Source organism: Mus musculus, chromosome 3 (assembly GCF_000001635.26).
Source record: "Mus musculus strain C57BL/6J chromosome 3, GRCm38.p6 C57BL/6J".
Lineage (NCBI taxonomy): Eukaryota > Metazoa > Chordata > Mammalia > Rodentia > Muridae > Mus > Mus musculus.
In genome coordinates this window covers 104,880,157-104,896,700 of record NC_000069.6, presented here as the reverse complement: position 1 = coordinate 104,896,700, position 16,544 = coordinate 104,880,157, and the positions used below count along the sequence as shown (strand labels likewise).

The following is a 16,544-nucleotide window of genomic DNA, read 5'->3' as shown; positions in this document are numbered from 1 at the left end:
TGGTTTGGGTGTTTCAGTATTTGGATAGTATTACATAGATTAGTCAACCATTTGTATAAATGTAAGTTGTACAATATAAAGACAAATAGAGCAGGTTGATTAATCTCAGCATTAATAATTGACATCAACTTCAGTTATCTGCTGTAATCTATTATTGGTTAATCTCCTAGAATACAGTTTTTGATTACTCAGTCCTAGTTCAAAACTTAGCCATGCATCCAGAAAAGCCTTTTACAACACAGGAAAATTGATTCTGTGATCTGAAATATAAATGACTTTCTATAGCAATCTACTCATTTAATTGTTTCTTCTCTATAACGATAATAAAGACCAATTAAGTGGAGCTGGAACGCAGCCCAGTGATAAGTTCTTGGCCAGCACATGCAAAATACTGCATTCATCACCAAAAGGAGGGAGAGGGAGTTAAGTAAACACAATTCAGATTTTATTCTGCCAGCAATTACAAAGCCCAGGGGGAACTAATTGCTTCTAACCAGGTTGCTTTTAATTTTCTTATTTTAAAACAGGGACTGAAGTGTTCCAGACTGGCTCAAACTCGCTGTATAGTAAGTAAGTAGAGGGAGATGAACTTGAACGACTGATCCTTTGCCTCCACCTCCACATGCTAAGGTTACAGGCATGGACCACCGTGGCCTGGCTTCTATGGCACTAGAGACTGAAGTCAGGACTGTGTACAAAACATAAGCATGCTACCAACAGAACTACATCCTTGCCCCTAATTATTTCTAAATGACTTCTTAATATCCTTTTAAGATGAATGCTGACTAGAACAGGCTAAAATAATTCTAACCCTGATGTAGGGCAAACAATACATTTCAGTCTACTGTCATAAATTTGTTAAATTTAAATAAAAGTAGTATTTTTGTTATAAAAATTCTTACTTTTGGAACATGAGGATTAAATTCCACAGCTCTATGAATTGCTTCCACAGCATTAATTTCTGCTGTGCTTAACCCTTTTCTGAAGGCTGTTTCTGGAGAGAATCTGAAAAGAAAACCACAGAATGGAGAAATGAACGAACCACATGTACAGTCTAGTGGGAACTATCTATATACATGGATTCAGATTACAATTAATCTCCCCAAAGACAAGACCAGATAACCATGAATGCGAAAGTAAAGTCTCTGGTTCAACTCGGACACAGAGCAAAAGAAGAAATGAAAATCACAGCCTCAAGTACAGTGAGCCTTTGGAGAGATTGCACTGGACCCACTCTGGGAAGGGTGGCTATAATAAGAAATGTCACTGAGGGATCAGAAAATCTCAGCAAACACAATACAGACTTTATTAAATTTTAGGTAATAAGAAATGAAACTCTGAATACTTTATTCTAATTTATTTCAAAATACAAATCTAAAGTGAAAGAAATGAGTATCATTTGGCTCTTATTAGTTGCTTGTTTGCTTGTTTGTTTACTGAGAGTGTCTCAAAACTGGCCAGATTCTCAATATTTCAACTGCCAAATAAATAGAATTGGCTAAGGACAGCCAGGACTGTAAGACAGAGTAACTTCAACGGTGATGTAAGGGCAAGATGAAACCAATTTGCCTACTATGCACCTTATTGTTACCAGCATCCCTGTGAACATATTAACTGTGTGCTTTTTTTTTTTTTTTTGAGACATTTATACCCTAGGATGTTCTTCAGCTTGCTATTTAGCCAAGGCTAGACATAAACTCCTGCTCCTCTCAAATGCTGGCATTACAGATATAAGCTCCATGCTCAGTTCTCTGTGTGTTCCTTCATTGAAATTGCTATACTCACTTAATACATATATTCCTCACACAACTACTCTACAATATTTTTCTCTTTTTTTAGAAGCTTTTTTTCATGTGCATTGGTGTTTTGTCTGCATGTGTGTTCGTCTGTTAAATCCACAAGAACTGCAGTTACAGATGGTTGTGAGCCATGCCATGTGGTTGCTGGGAATTGAACCGAGGTTCTCTGGAAGAACAGCCAGTGCTCTTAACCTCTGAGCCATCTCTTTAGCCTCCTAATATTACTCTCAAAGTAACAATTTGCCTAGCTACATCTAGTGTATGGTAGAGCTTGAATCTGAGTCCCAGTTTACTTAACTCTAAAAAGTTCTGTCAGCAATCAACACACAATGAAAAGCCTCAAAGTCACAGAAGATCCTTATTTGGAAGGAAACAGAAAGGAAAAAGAGGAAAAAAACCTTTATAAGTGTTCAGCAGTCTTTCCAAATGATTTGGAAATAACATGGCTTCCTAAATACTTACTTATCTGAGACGGTTCTTGTTTTCAGTAGTGCTGCTGTGTAGCAGATGGCCGCTGACTTTGGAAGGCTTATATCTGTAACAATTACTATGGTTAGTTATGAGTCACAGGACAAACTCATCAGCTCTAATACAGTAGCACGGGCACCTGGACACACTGTTGGAAAGCCTGAGTTTGATTCTAGAGTCTGCTATTTACTAGTGGCATATCTTTGGGTGCCAGTAACAACTTTATTGATCTCTTTTTGAAATGGAAAATGGTACAGAGAGGTTAATCTATGTTGATATAAGTCCTCTGTATAATTGCAACAGGTAATCATTCAACGAACATCTATAATATTCTGTTTACAATAAGACAAGTCAGAGAAAATCCACAGTATAATTAAAAGTATGTAAAACCTAATATTAGAAAAAATTAATATATTTAACTGCTATTATATCTGGATTGACTTTAACTTTTTCCTGAAGTTTTTGTCTTTTCTACACTTTTTTTTATGTGACCACATTTCATAGAATATAAAATTAACCTGAGATCATGAGCAAAATAAATCCTTTTTCAGAAGACACCTAAGATAGTGGTCCTGGAGGATAGTGAAGCACTCTCATGATGGTCTCAGCTCAGACCTATAGTGAATGGAGATCCCAACAACCTCAGGTCTGTACAGTGAGGCACAGTAAGATACATGAACAGGAAATCACAGCAGCACCAAACAAGGTAGACTGTAGTCAGTTTAGTGGGTTTTTCAGTTTAGTGGGTTTTATTTTATTCTAAACAGGTCCCCTTCTGACTTTTTATGTTCAGTCCCTAAGCCTACATAACACAAATATCATAATAGGCCACACATACAGTAAGTTACATATGGAAGGAATTTCTCATGAATTTCCCCATGAGCCTAACCATTGTGAAGATATGCCTAAAAATTCCAGATGTTTAAAAGAAATAAACTTCACCTATCAAATATATCACACTTCAACCTTCCCAAGTCATGGGGACCCTATACTAATGGCAAGAACCTCTGCCAGGAGCAATGAGCGAGATTCCATGTTCTACTGTAATAAGAGACGTGAACAGAAACATTGTAAGAGCTAGGAAATTGCAGCATGGACTTTCATCAACTGTAGATTAAAAAGAGGGACTAGAATGAAAATAAATCATGACTGAAAAATTCAAGAGGAGCTAAACCAGGTTTATTAAACTGAAAATTATTTTTAATAAACTTATAAAGACCTAAACCTTAAGAAATATATGCACATTAAAAATATTCTAGCTGGGCATGGTGGAATATATCTTTAATCCCAGGACTTGAGAGGAGGCAGATCTAAGAGGAAGGCAAACTAAACTGGTGTTTATGAACGAATGAGGAGAAAGTCTGTTTTCAGCACTGACCCAAATCCACTTGTAGCCAACTGTTATTGTTATAATAATACAAATAGCTAATATATATGGAATTATTCTTACAAAATAACTAGCAAACAAAGAAATGGAACAGCTGAGTTAAGGTTTGGGTCTGCCACTCATTTACTGGGAAATATTTCCCAATATTTAACCTCCTTAAACTCGTTTCCCAATTTAGTACTGAAGAGTTAAAATACTTCTCCTACCACATCACATGGTTATTATATGAATGCAATGAAATTATATAAATAACTTTTTAACTAAAAATAATTTTAAAACCATTATTCTGAATAATTCTTATAAAGATTATTATGTAAGTTCTTTTGGTATTTCTTATATGCCAAAATCCATGAGGCACCCTACTATATGCACAATGCCTATACTTTTCCAGTTACCTCTCCTCACATGCTACCTGCTGTGTACTGTCTAATTCTCTGTGTTTTCCACTAAGTCGTAAATGCCGTGAGAGCTAAATCCATGTTCTCATGTTCAACGTTACATCCTAAGTGCCTCACACATATTATATATTCAGATAATAAAGACTACACCCTCGCAGAGGAGAAGCTCTTCCTTGGAAGCTTTTGATGCTAGAAAGACAGATGAAGGAGATCCTTCGTAGCACCTATACCTGCTCCTTGAAAACTGACTGCTAAGACTGGAGAGAGACAATGAAGAAACCTAGAATAATTGAAGAGAATACACCCAAAAAATACTAATACACACCAAAAAACTCACCATCATATTTTGCCAGGACTGCCTGAACATCTGCATAGGCCTGCAATTCTAGAAGTGATTCTAAAAGATTTTCATGGATGTTCAACATGGTAAGAGGAGGAAATTCTTTCATCAACTGTATGTTAAAAGAAGAGAAAAAAAAAAAAACAGACTAAAATCAAAATAAATCATGACAAAAAAAAAAAAAACCTCAGCAGTTTGTTAAAAGTATGTTATTTTCCTTTTTACAAAATTACAAAGATCTAAATCTTAAGAAATATACATACATTAAAATATCTGCTGGGCAGTGATGCCTTTAATCCCAGCACTCAGGAGGCAGAGGTAGGCACTGTAAGTTGGAGGCCAACCTGGTCTATAGAATGAGTTCCAGGGCAACCAGGGCTACAATGTGAGACCATGTTCCATAAAAAATACACACATACTTACTATCCTGATAGAAAGATAGGCAATTGAAAAGCAGTGATTCTGGGGTGGAGAGATGGCTCAGTGGTTAAGAGCACTGTCTGCTCTTCCAGAGGACCTGGGTGAGTTCAATTCCCAGCACCCACATGGCAGCTCATAACTATATGTAACTCTAGTACTGAGGATCTGACACCCTCGCACAAGCACATTGAGGCAAAAAAATCAATGCACATAAAATAAAAATAAACAAGTTATTTTAAAATAAAATAAAAAGTGATTCTGCATTAAAATAACTGATATTTTTTGTTTGTGAATAGAAATAATGGTTCAGTTACCAAATTTACTTACATCTCTCATTATTTTCACTGCTTCTCTTATTCTTCCCAATTTTCTCGCACACATGGCCAATCTTCTTTTAATATACACAAGTACATTGGTATCTCGCCCTATTTCAAACAACAAGAAAATTACACAACTCTCACTTTTGTATTATGGCCTAACATTTCATCTTGGAAAACTTACTAAAAATTAAATGATATCAGAATGCATTAGTATTAATGAATGCTAAATGTAAGTGATAAATAATAAATATTTTTATGTGTTTCTAATATTAAAACCTTAAAATATACTTAATTACTTTTTCCTCTAGTAATAAGCAATTTGAGTATAGTATATAATTTCCTTGGTTGATGAGTTTAATACTGACAGAAAACAAGTAGATATTAATGGGAAGATATATTTGTCTATCTCAAGTCTCTGCATAAACAACCTATAATTTTAGTATTATTATTTTGGCTCAAAGACTCTAAATGTCCCAAACAAAATTTGCATGAATAATATAAATTTTATTAAGTTAGTAATTAAAAAATGTTTTCTAGAAAGGGCAATGAGAAAAGTCTTTAGCACAGGCCAGTGAGATAGCTCAGAAGGCAGAAGACACTTGCTGCCAAGCTTGGTGACCTGAGTTTGATCCCTGGGATCCATACGGTAGAAGGAGAGGACTGACACACAAGTTCTTTTCTGACTGCTATGCATGCATGTGTGCATGTGCACACACATTCATATGTGCACACATATTCAAATATGAACACATAAATATTATAATTTTTAAAACTAAAAAAATTCTACAACATAACCACATTTAATATTATGCAAGGATAAATAGCAAGAGGTTTTTATAGATGTAGTTTCATTAGTTCCAGGTGGCAAAATTAACTATTCTCATAGTTTTGTATAATAACATGCCTTAATGAAATATATTGTAAACACAAGTATTTAACTGAGAGAAAACATTAGCCAAATTTTAATTTCCATAAACAAAAGATGTAGAACTTAGCTGCTAAGAGATAATGCCTTGTGTAAACATATTTCAATTTATTGCCTAGTCTCTGCCAAAATCATGAAACTAAAACCTCTTGGCCACAAGTCTCAGTTAGAAACAGCAACACTGCCGATTCTAACAGCTTTGGTAAGTGTCACAACCCTAACCAGAAGAGCATCTCCAAAAAATAACAGTCCTGTGCTTTATGTGATCTCAAGCATGCTGGAGAAAAATCAATCAAAGCAAGAACCAATGTCACATACAAAACTGCAGTGTGGGCTAGGAAACAAGAGGGTGGAAAGGAGCAGTCACCAGAGGGATCCAAACACAGAAAGGAGGACGAGGAGAGGTGGAAGAGGAGGAGGGGGGAGGAAAGGAAGGCAGGAAGGAAGAAGGAAGGAAGGGGGGAGGGAGGGAGGAGAGAAAGAAGGAAGGAAGGAGAGCTGAGTAGAGCAGAGAAGGAACCACGCTTTGGCACTGCATACAGATCCATAGATGAAGAGCAAACAAAATGATGTTTGGACTGGGGGGTCCACCTCAGGGTTATACACTGTCAAGCGTGTAGGAGGAAGGCCCTGGATGTGATTCCCAGAAATGGAAAAAAGAACCTCTCCCATGGCTCTGAGTAAGGGTCTGGGTGAAGACAATGCTTACTGTTCAGAGAGAGTCTTAGTACAGCCTGGCACCGTTAGAAGGGTCCCCAGAATTTGAAAGTGTTGTTTGTCTAGTGACCAGTCAGCTCTTGTAGGAAAGAAAATGCTCAGTCTCAGAACAGCGTGGTTTTTTTCTAGGTAACTAAACGAATCTGTTCCATTCCACAAACACTGTCAGGATAATACATACTTCTTTCCATATTGTTGGCTTGTTAGTATTAACAGATCAGAAATAGAATCTATCAGTTGTCTCATAAAAACTAGCAAATTTTTACATATTAATTTATTACTGTTGTTGTTGTTTTATGCTGTAAACACAAGAGATGCAAGTTCAGAACTTAAAGACAAACCCTGGGCCTGGTGGCACATGCCTAAGAATTCCAGCTTAGGAGGAAGATCAGTTCTGGACCATCCTCACCTACATGGCAAATCGGAGGTTAACACCTTGAGAAACCAAAAGGGGAAAGGAGGAATAGGCAGTTTAAATGTGCTTACTCAGTTGAGCTTCATGCTGAGGGCTCTGGTGCTGGCATTGCTGTGACCGTCTATAAATTATCTCTCCTGCCCTGAGTGCCTGTTTAAACAACCTTTCAGCATCTACAATGGTTGTTGCTTCTTCTTCGGCCAGTAGGACGTAGGCAGTGGCACAGCTATAAAGCAAGCAAGCAAGCAAGGCAACATTAAGGACGGGTGAAGCCCACTTTTCTCTTGCACAGGCCTCTGGCTATGGCATGCTTCCCTTATCCCTACCTATACTTTCCATCTTTGAGAAAAAAATAAAACATCACTCAGTATGTCAACTCACCAGTGGTGCACTAGTATATTCATTATAGCCAACTCCACAATGTTTTATCCACTCTTTATTTTCTGTCCTTTTTATTTCTATCTCTGCTCTCTGACCCTCTGCTTTGATTTTGTGGAAGAGGGAGAAAAAGATACCCAAAAAGTTGCTTTAAAAAATAGTTGTAAGAACCACACCCCCACGGGTCACACTTGCTCTAAGCTACTGCCTGCTCTGTAATGTCCGTCTCACAGTAGCATCTATGGGAGTGCAGACTGGGAAGACTCCCTGGGCTAAGTAGAGACCCTTTGTATGTGATCAGAAACAGTCCTACACTTCTCTACCCAAGTGCTGTCTGCGGTCTCTCACAGGCTTACCCACACAAGTCTGTATTCCAGGCCTCCCTCTCATACACCAACACTCAACCACACACCCATGTTTACCCCAAGCTTCCTTCTCTTCACCCTGCTAAAAACACAGAGATTTTTGTTTGTATCTTTAAAGTCAACAGCTGGCCAATAAAATAAACTGATTCTTGGCTTTGTTTAAGAAAGAAAACAAAAAGTTTCCCTTCCATTCAGATAAATCACCAGAACATTTGGTTTGAAGATGATGTATTCGTCCTGCTTGTCCAAGCCTGCCCAGTCCAGCATTTAAGTCAGTAGCCATAAGCAGTGACTGAACACTTGAAATGTGGTTAACCTAAACTGATATGGCATGCTAGAACATATCAAACTTAAAAGACCGAGAAAAATCTAAAATACCTCATCATTTTATATTTTGACTATTAATAATAAAACACTCAAACTAATTTCCTTTTTAACTTTTTAAATATGGCTACTGGAAATCTAAAAAGCTACATATATAGTTCACACATTCCAATTAATCAGAGATTATTGACAAAAAATGTAAGGGAATGCACAAAATTTAGTGATTGGAGTAGCTATCATCACATCTATAATCCCAATATTCAGAACCCTGAGGCAGGAGGCCCTTGAGTTTGTGGACAGCTTTGACTATACAGGAGTACCATGTACTTTGCGCTCTATGACAAGATACTGTCTATTACTGATTAACAATAATAACAATTTAGCCATTCCCTCAGTTAGGGTCAAGAAGGCCTTTCAGATATGAAAATGTAAACTGCACTACTGAGACATTTTTCAGATAGCATTTTAAATTGATATATATAATAATTTTATTAATCAACACATTTCTCCAATGTATTACATTAGATTTTTATAAAACATTAGATACACTATTGGTTTAAACACTTTTTTATTTGCCATACCCAAAACAATTTCAAATTTTTGTTGTTGTTCGCAACAGAATTACACTATGCAGCCCAGGCTAGCCTTGAACTCTCGTTCTCCTGATTCAGCTTTCTAAGTGCTGGTGATTACAGATTTACGTCACAACACCTATCATCAAATATGTGTATAAACACTTTTAAATAAGCAGGAAAGAAATATTTTTGTAAGGCTGGGGATATAGCACAGTGGTAGAGCACTTGCCTAGCACGCTTGAGGCCCTGGGTTCGATCCCAGCACTGCAAAACAAAACAAAACACCACTTTTGTAAAGACCTTGATAGATAAAATTGATGAAATAGAATCTTAAATATCAACATAATTTATTACTTTGTTTTGTGGTGCTGGGAATAAAACTCAGGAACTCACATGGTAGGCAATGCCTATCATTAAGATACATCCTCAACTCCTAACATAACAAGCCAGTTCTGGGTACAGGCCTATAATCCTGGGCAGATCAGTAAGATTCTGTCTCAGAAAGTGGGGAAAAAAGGGCTGAAAAAGTAGCTCGAGGCTAGAGCACTTGTCTGGCATGTGCAAGGACCTGGGTTCTACCCCCAGTACCACCAAAAACCACAACAAATTACATTATATGTTCCTTGGCAATTCTGCCTTATATTCTTGAATAAGGATGTTATTACAAAAAATTAGTCCTATACATACCTAATGACTTTCTTTTATCATAAACTGGGGTCAAATTTACACATCAGTGTAAATTTTTATGTTTTTCATGTACGTATTTTGTATTTGTTTATTATGTGTGCCTATGTGTACACCACAGCACACATGTAGAGGTCAGGGGACAACTTGTAGGATTTGGCTTCCTCTTTCCACCACGTGGTTTCTGGGAATTGTACCTTTACCAGAGGAGCCATCTTGTATACCCATCAGTGTAATACATTTTCAATTGGAGAATTCAGAAACGTTTAATATATTCTCAAGGTCCTGCAACTGTAGCTGGTACATGAAGCATGTTTGCCATCCCCAAAAGTGCCATAGTTATTTAGCAATTCTACTGTCTCTCATGGCTCCCCACCGACAGTCACACATCACCTCTCTAATAGAGTCCTTTAGTGCAAAGAGGCTTTTGTGGTAATGAGACATGGTTTACCATATTGCTTGTGTCTTTATTGTCTTGTCTGTTAACCATCAGAAAATCTGGGGGCATAAGACTGCCCCATCTTTTCTCTCCTGTCCTCCCTGCCCCACTCTCTCCCCTTCTCTTCTCTTTGTCCCACACTCTTTTTCAGAGAAAGAGCTCTACCACCAACATACATCCCTAACCCACCCCATGTTCTCTTACAGGTGTTTATAGTCTAGTTAATTTTTAGTTGATTGATATGCATACGTGAGGGAGCGGGGTACAATTTCCAACCTGTAGATGTCATTATCCAATTGTTTCAGTATCTTTTACTAAAATCATCTTTTCCTCCACTGAACTGCTTTGGCATCTCCATCAAAAATCCACTGAGAGCCCACAGACATGAGCTTATGTACAGATTCCCAGTTGGAATCCATCAGGCTAGTTGTCTAACCTTATGGTTTAGCCATCTAGTTTTGTAGTAAGTTTAAAATTGGAAAACTTGAGTCTTCTAATATTGCTCTAGGATTGTTTTTGGCTGCTTAGAGTCCCTTGCTATAGCACACAAATGATAAGACCAGCTTGCCCATTTCTGCAAAATTGGTAACTACAATTTTAATTATTTTTTTAATGTATGAGTGTTTTGCCTGCATGTATGTCTTAAGTACTACATGCATGCAATCCCCATGGACACCAATAGAGGGTATTGGAGCCCCAGAAAGTGGCATCAGATAATTGTGAGCTGCCATGTGAGTGCTGAGAACCAAACCAGGGTCCTCTGGAAAAACAGCCAGTACTTTTAACCACTGAATCATATGTCTAGAACCAGGAATTGTAATTTTAACAGGGGTTACATTAAATATGTAGACTGATTTAGGGGAGCACTGACATTTAAGTCAATGATATTTAATTTGTATAATACATGAACAGAAGATTCCTTCCCACTTGTTTAGGTCTTGCTATTTTAACCATTTGAACAATGTTTTGTGGGTTTTCAAAGTTTTTAAAGATTACTTTGAGTGTGTAAGTGTGGGCACACATATGCCATCACGTGTGTTCGGAAGTGAGGAGGTGACTGCTGGAAGTCAGCTCGCTCCTTCCTAGGTTCTGGGGTCGAGCTCAGGTCAGCAGGCCTTTCTCTCCAGCTGCTTTTCTAGTTATCAGTGTGCAAGTCGTACACTTTTTAGCTAAAGTTACTCCTATGTACTGTCATATACTTCCTGCCACTGTAAATGGGGCTGTGTTATCACAACTATTTAGAATGAAGCTAACTTTTTATTCATACATTTTAAACCTAATTTATAAGCATGGATAGGTGTCTAGCTGTGTGAATTCCTTACAGTTTTCTAGACATATGATCACATCACCTATGAAGAGACAATTTACTTCTTCCTTTCAAAAGCAGACACATTTTTTTCCTTTCTTGCTCACCTGCCTGTGTTAGGATTTCTAATAACATGTTACACAGAAGTAGTGAACGCAGGATCATATGCTTTGAAGTCTATTGAGAAAAAAAGTTCAGAATTTTTTGTAGACATTTCCATGAATACTTTTTCTATTTTTGTTCTACTGTTTCTTTGAATGCTGGTTTTTGCTGTTTTGTTTGGGATCAGGGTCTGGCTGTACCCCAGGCTAACTCAGAGCTCAATAACAGCCTCCTGATTGCTGAGATTACAAATATGTACCACCACGTCCATGTTTTTTGCATGCTTCATATTTTTTTTTGTTGAAAATTGGAAAATCTTAACTTTAATATTCTGGCAAGTGTAGAATCTGATTTTCTGCACTCCCTCTTGTTGCTGCTGCTGTTGGAGTTGTCTGTATTGTGGGTTTTCTGATGATTTTGTAACATTGTATTCTTTGTTATGTGTGACCAATGAGGACCAATGGTTAGCATAATGGTCAGTTAATGGTCAGATAAAGATTTCTTAAATATCTATGAACAAAGTACAAAACACAAGACTGCACAGGTCTTGTGTGTATGTGCATGTATGTGTATACATATATGTATATGTCTGTATATGTGTATATTTATATGTGTGTGTGCATTAGCATGCATGTACTAGGATGCACTCTCAACACTCAGGTATTTCACAACCATCAGAGATTTTATTTCCACTTTTGTCCAAAATAAATGTTATCTAGGCAGGACATTCCTTACATAACTAACATTTTTTAATATTTTTATCATAAAATGATGTTGGATTTTGTCTTTTTTTTCATGAATTAAGGTAATATACGGGCTTAAAAAGACTTGAAAACCAGGTATTTTCTCAGCATGCCCAACTCTGTCAAAAACTGGGTCTTTGGGCTGGAGAGATGGCTCAGTGGTTAAGAGCACTGGCTGCTCTTCCAAAGGTCCTGAGTTCAAATCCCAGCAACCACATGGTGGCTCACAACCATCTGTTATGAGAGCTGATGCCCTCTTCTGGTATGTCTGAAGACAGCTGCAGTGTACTTACATATAATAAATAAATAAATCTTTAAAAAAAAAAACAAAAAAAAAAACAAAACAACTGGGTCTTTGAGGTTCCCAGGAATGTGCGGAAGCTTTTCAAGGCCCTATTCTCTAGAGTCTCATTTCCCAAGCTTTCCTCATACATGTTCTGCTTTATCCAATTTCTTGTCCTTTTGTTTAGTTTTATATTTTATATCAGAAACAGATGGCTAGTAACACATTTTCCTCTAAATATTTTCATCTTAGGATGGTCAATTCAGAGAGTTTCAAGGTAACTGAAGTAAGACAAGCCCTTTGAGCTGGTGCTTAAAGTAACTATTACATCAGTAAAAATCAACAACCACAGTTCTGCTCCCTGGCATGATACACCTGTATCTGGGCTGGCATGTTCATTTTGCCTTCAAGAATGCCACTGAGCTAGAGAGTCGGCGGGTGAGCTAGAGAGCCAGGGGGTGAGCTTTCTTATATTTAGGTAATTTCTGCTTGACTGAGCAATCCGCGGTTACTTCACAAAAGTTCTGACTATTTCAGAGTCTCAACAGGTCACATTCCTGTCAGCCAGTCACTAGCTGAGGAAAGTTGCCATTCTTTTGCTCTCCCAATAGGGTCTTCTTACTGATGATAAAAAACTTCAAGGAGGGCTGGTGAGATGGCTCAGTGGGTAAGAGCACCCGACTGCTCTTCCGAAGGTCCAGAGTTCAAATCCCAGCAACCACATGGTGGCTCACAACCATCTGTAACGAGATCTGATTCCCTCTTCTGGAGTGTCTGAAGACAGCTACAATGTACTTACATATAATAAATAAATAAATCTTTAAAAAAAAAAAAAAAAAAACTTCAAGGAAAACTCTCAATTAATATTAGCTAGGTGGCATTCTTTGAATAATGCCACGTGAAATTTATTTCGAATACATTATACTATATTATTTAGGATAATTGGCACTGATCAGTGGCATTTAAACACAGAGTCAGGTTTACATTTTTGTCTTAAGATATAAAGATAACACAAAGCGCTATGAAAGTAAATGCTGTAAATATGAAAAAAAATGACAGAGCTATCTTGCTAATTTTGAATCCTCTTTCATGTCTCAAAGCCCATTGCTGAGTATAAGTTCCCAGGATAGATGAATGCTTTAAATGAATGATTTAAATGAAAAACAAAATAAATACTTAAGTACCCATTTAACTACTAAGTATTATTAGCATTCTTCATTAGTTGTCTTTATTTTAAAAAGAACTTCTAAAATACTTTATGTAAAACCATATGATACTTTACACTTCCACAAGCAAATACAGATGTCATTGAACACCGCAAATCTTATCTCTAGTGTGCAAGATAGGAATGGAGACTGTTCTGAATCTTATGAACAGATAAAAGGAAATACAAAATTATTTGCTTGTGTTTCCTTTAAAACAAATTTATTTTCCAACTTACTCATTGTTTAACTCTAAAGCTTGATAGGCTGCTTTGATTCGAGCTGGAGGATTTCTTTCCCTCCATGCCTTCTGCATAACTGTGGGAAAAATATTTTAAAGAGTGGATGAGATGGTAAACATAAATAATCTTATGTAAAACGCATGAAGAATGAGCTAAAGGAGTAAACAAAGCTTTCAATATCATGTTTTTAAACATATTAAACTGGGCTACTAGCTCACATTTATATGAGAAATGTATATTAAATCTGGAAGCTTTCTATATAATAAAAATAGTCTATGATCTATTTTCATAACATATAAAGAAAATAATTAATCATACCATTTTTACACATGAACATTTATGTATCTAAGTGCATGTCAATGTGAGTTTGAGTGAAAGTATATTAGAATAAACATGCAAGCTCTACTTTCATCTTTCTGAAAAGGGCACAGAGAACTACTGAACATTAAAATAAATAATAAAAATAGTATTTTTGTGAAATACACAAAAGCTTAAAAAGTCTTTGTTCGATCAATGATTCAGTATAGGAAAAATGTATAGATGTGTATTTTCTATGAAAACGGAGGGAAGCCTTGGGTAATTTAGAATACAGCACATCTCTGGAAAATCTCAGGTTTATCAAGCCTCAACACTAACCTAAATTAGGATTTCTTTGGAAGAATGGGATGGGGTTTGCTACCATTTACTGAACCAAAATGGAGAAATCGCACTTTATGATGTCACTTAAAAGCTAAACAAACACATAAAGTATATTTTCAAAACTACCTGGACTACTTTACATTTGATAAGAAAAGTGGAGAACTTATGAATGTTGACTTTGGAACAAAGCCTCCAACTGTCCAGAAAGAATAACGTGGAAAATGTTCGAATTTTCCTTTGGAAACAAAATATTAGTCTTGGCTCAGAAAATGAGACAATATATTCCACATGTGTAACAAAAATACATTTTTCATATCAAACATGTCACCAGCTAGCTGACAGCTAATGCTTCCTGAACTTGACAAACTGATGCAAGCCAGCACCACCTGATTCTGACCAGGTAAAGAACATTAATCTGCCACAACACTAAAATAGGATACAGAAACAGACTGTGATATTAGGCTAGTGAACCTGTGATGACGGGACTCTCTTCTATAAACTGTGTGGTATTTACAGACCAAACTTTAATACTGAATCTCTATCAGTATTTGAGGTGATTATATAATATTCTAGTATATAACCATAACTTATCTAATTATTTAATCTACTTAACTAATTAGCTCTCAATGGAAAGTTAGTCATTTTCCTATTATACCAACACTGTATACTATGCATAAACTTATAGCTCTAGATCTTAGAAGGTGGAAGCAGGAGAATCCAGAGTTCAGGGTCATCTCACCTATGAAGAGGGTCTAAGGCTAGCCTGGGTTGCATAAAATCTGTCTCTAAAATAAAAATCAACAACAAAAAAACACTGTAATAGCTATCTTTCAGTCAGGTGTGGTAGTGAACACTCTTACTCTACTACTCAGGAGGTTAAGGCAGGAGGATCACAATGAATTTGAGGCCAACCAGGGTTATATAGCAAGTACTAGGCCAGCCAGTGCTACACAGCAAGACCATGACTTAAACAAGCAAAAATGGCTGGAAATAAAGTTCAGTGGTAAAAATTTTTGCCTAGCATGTGTAAGGTTTAGGCTCAGTTCTCAGAACTTCAATACAAAACACCAACAACAAAAACAGAAAACACACATAACCTTTCAGCTTTGTATAGCTTACCAAATACTGTTTTGCAGAACATTTTATTTAAAATAAGCATACTCTTTAAAAGATTTTGAATGTATACTCTCAAACACTGCTCAGTAAAATTATGAATTTGTACTTTGAGCCAGCATAGAAAAAGTGACCATTTCCCCCATCTCTTACCCTTTGAGCCAGGTTGAGCATCTCTATACAAAACTCCAAACTACAAAACATGAAACCAAAGTGGAAAAATCAACACTGACTTCATGAGATAGGTTGCAGTCAAAATGCATGTACAACAAGAGAGGTGTGGTGACACAGACCTGTGATCCCAGAACCTGGGAGGCAGAGGCAGAAGGGTTGAGGGCTCGAGGCCAGTGTTGGTTACTTAAGGACTTAAAGGCTAGCCTGGACTATGTAAACCCCTATCTCTAAATATAAACAAAACAAATCAACACAAAAAAATTACTTTCCACCTATGTGTAAAATGTATAAATGAAAGAAGAATTCTAAAGTTTAGACTTGAGTCCCATTCTCAAGATAAATCATTATACAAATATCTCAAAAACGAAACAAAGTCTAAAACAACACTTCTGTTTCCTAGCATTTCAGACAGGGAATACTCAGCTGTATTACCAATGTTTGTTAATTTAACACCTGAAAACAAAATCATTTGTAACTTTTTATTCTACTGAGTTTATTATGTAATCTATCTTCAAGCATTTTTTCTTATTCTTACGTTTTCAAATCCTCTATCACTCCTGCCTTTCAAGATTGATCATCACAACCAAGGTATCCCTAAGTCTAAAGTGAAAGGGGGAAATACAAGTTAAAATAAATAAATGAATAAAAATTAAAAAAAAGATTTAAGAATAATTTAAGTAAAAATACAAATTTATTATTCAATACTGCTAAGAGCTCATGATATGCTTAAAATAACTAAAACATCACAAAAAAACAATTCACTCAGACTTATTTTAATTTTTCAAT

At 36.5% G+C, this 16,544-nt stretch overlaps 1 protein-coding gene across 6 annotated transcripts in view; it reads right to left on the bottom strand.

Moving 5' to 3' along the window:
• St7l (suppression of tumorigenicity 7-like) overlaps nucleotides 1-16,544 on the bottom strand; it is an 84,823-nt gene that overhangs the window by 52,628 nt on the left and 15,651 nt on the right. For 4 of the 6 annotated variants that reach the window (NR_045578.1, XR_003954315.1, NM_153091.3 and 1 more), the window contains exons 6-11: nucleotides 13,830-13,908; nucleotides 7,261-7,415; nucleotides 5,140-5,237; nucleotides 4,390-4,504; nucleotides 2,262-2,334; nucleotides 903-1,005 (exon numbers count right to left, since the gene is read on the bottom strand). Coding sequence is in view for 4 of the 6 variants with exons in the window: in NM_153091.3 (NP_694731.1) it covers nucleotides 903-1,005; nucleotides 2,262-2,334; nucleotides 4,390-4,504; nucleotides 5,140-5,237; nucleotides 7,261-7,415; nucleotides 13,830-13,908 (623 nt within the window). In the remaining 2 variants the exon portion in view is untranslated. Of the gene's footprint in view, nucleotides 1-902; nucleotides 1,006-2,261; nucleotides 2,335-4,389; nucleotides 4,505-5,139; nucleotides 5,238-7,260; nucleotides 7,416-13,829; nucleotides 13,909-15,737; nucleotides 15,778-16,544 lie in introns of all 6 variants that reach the window. The other 2 variants (XM_030252589.1, NM_001253703.1) reach the window with 2 other exon arrangements.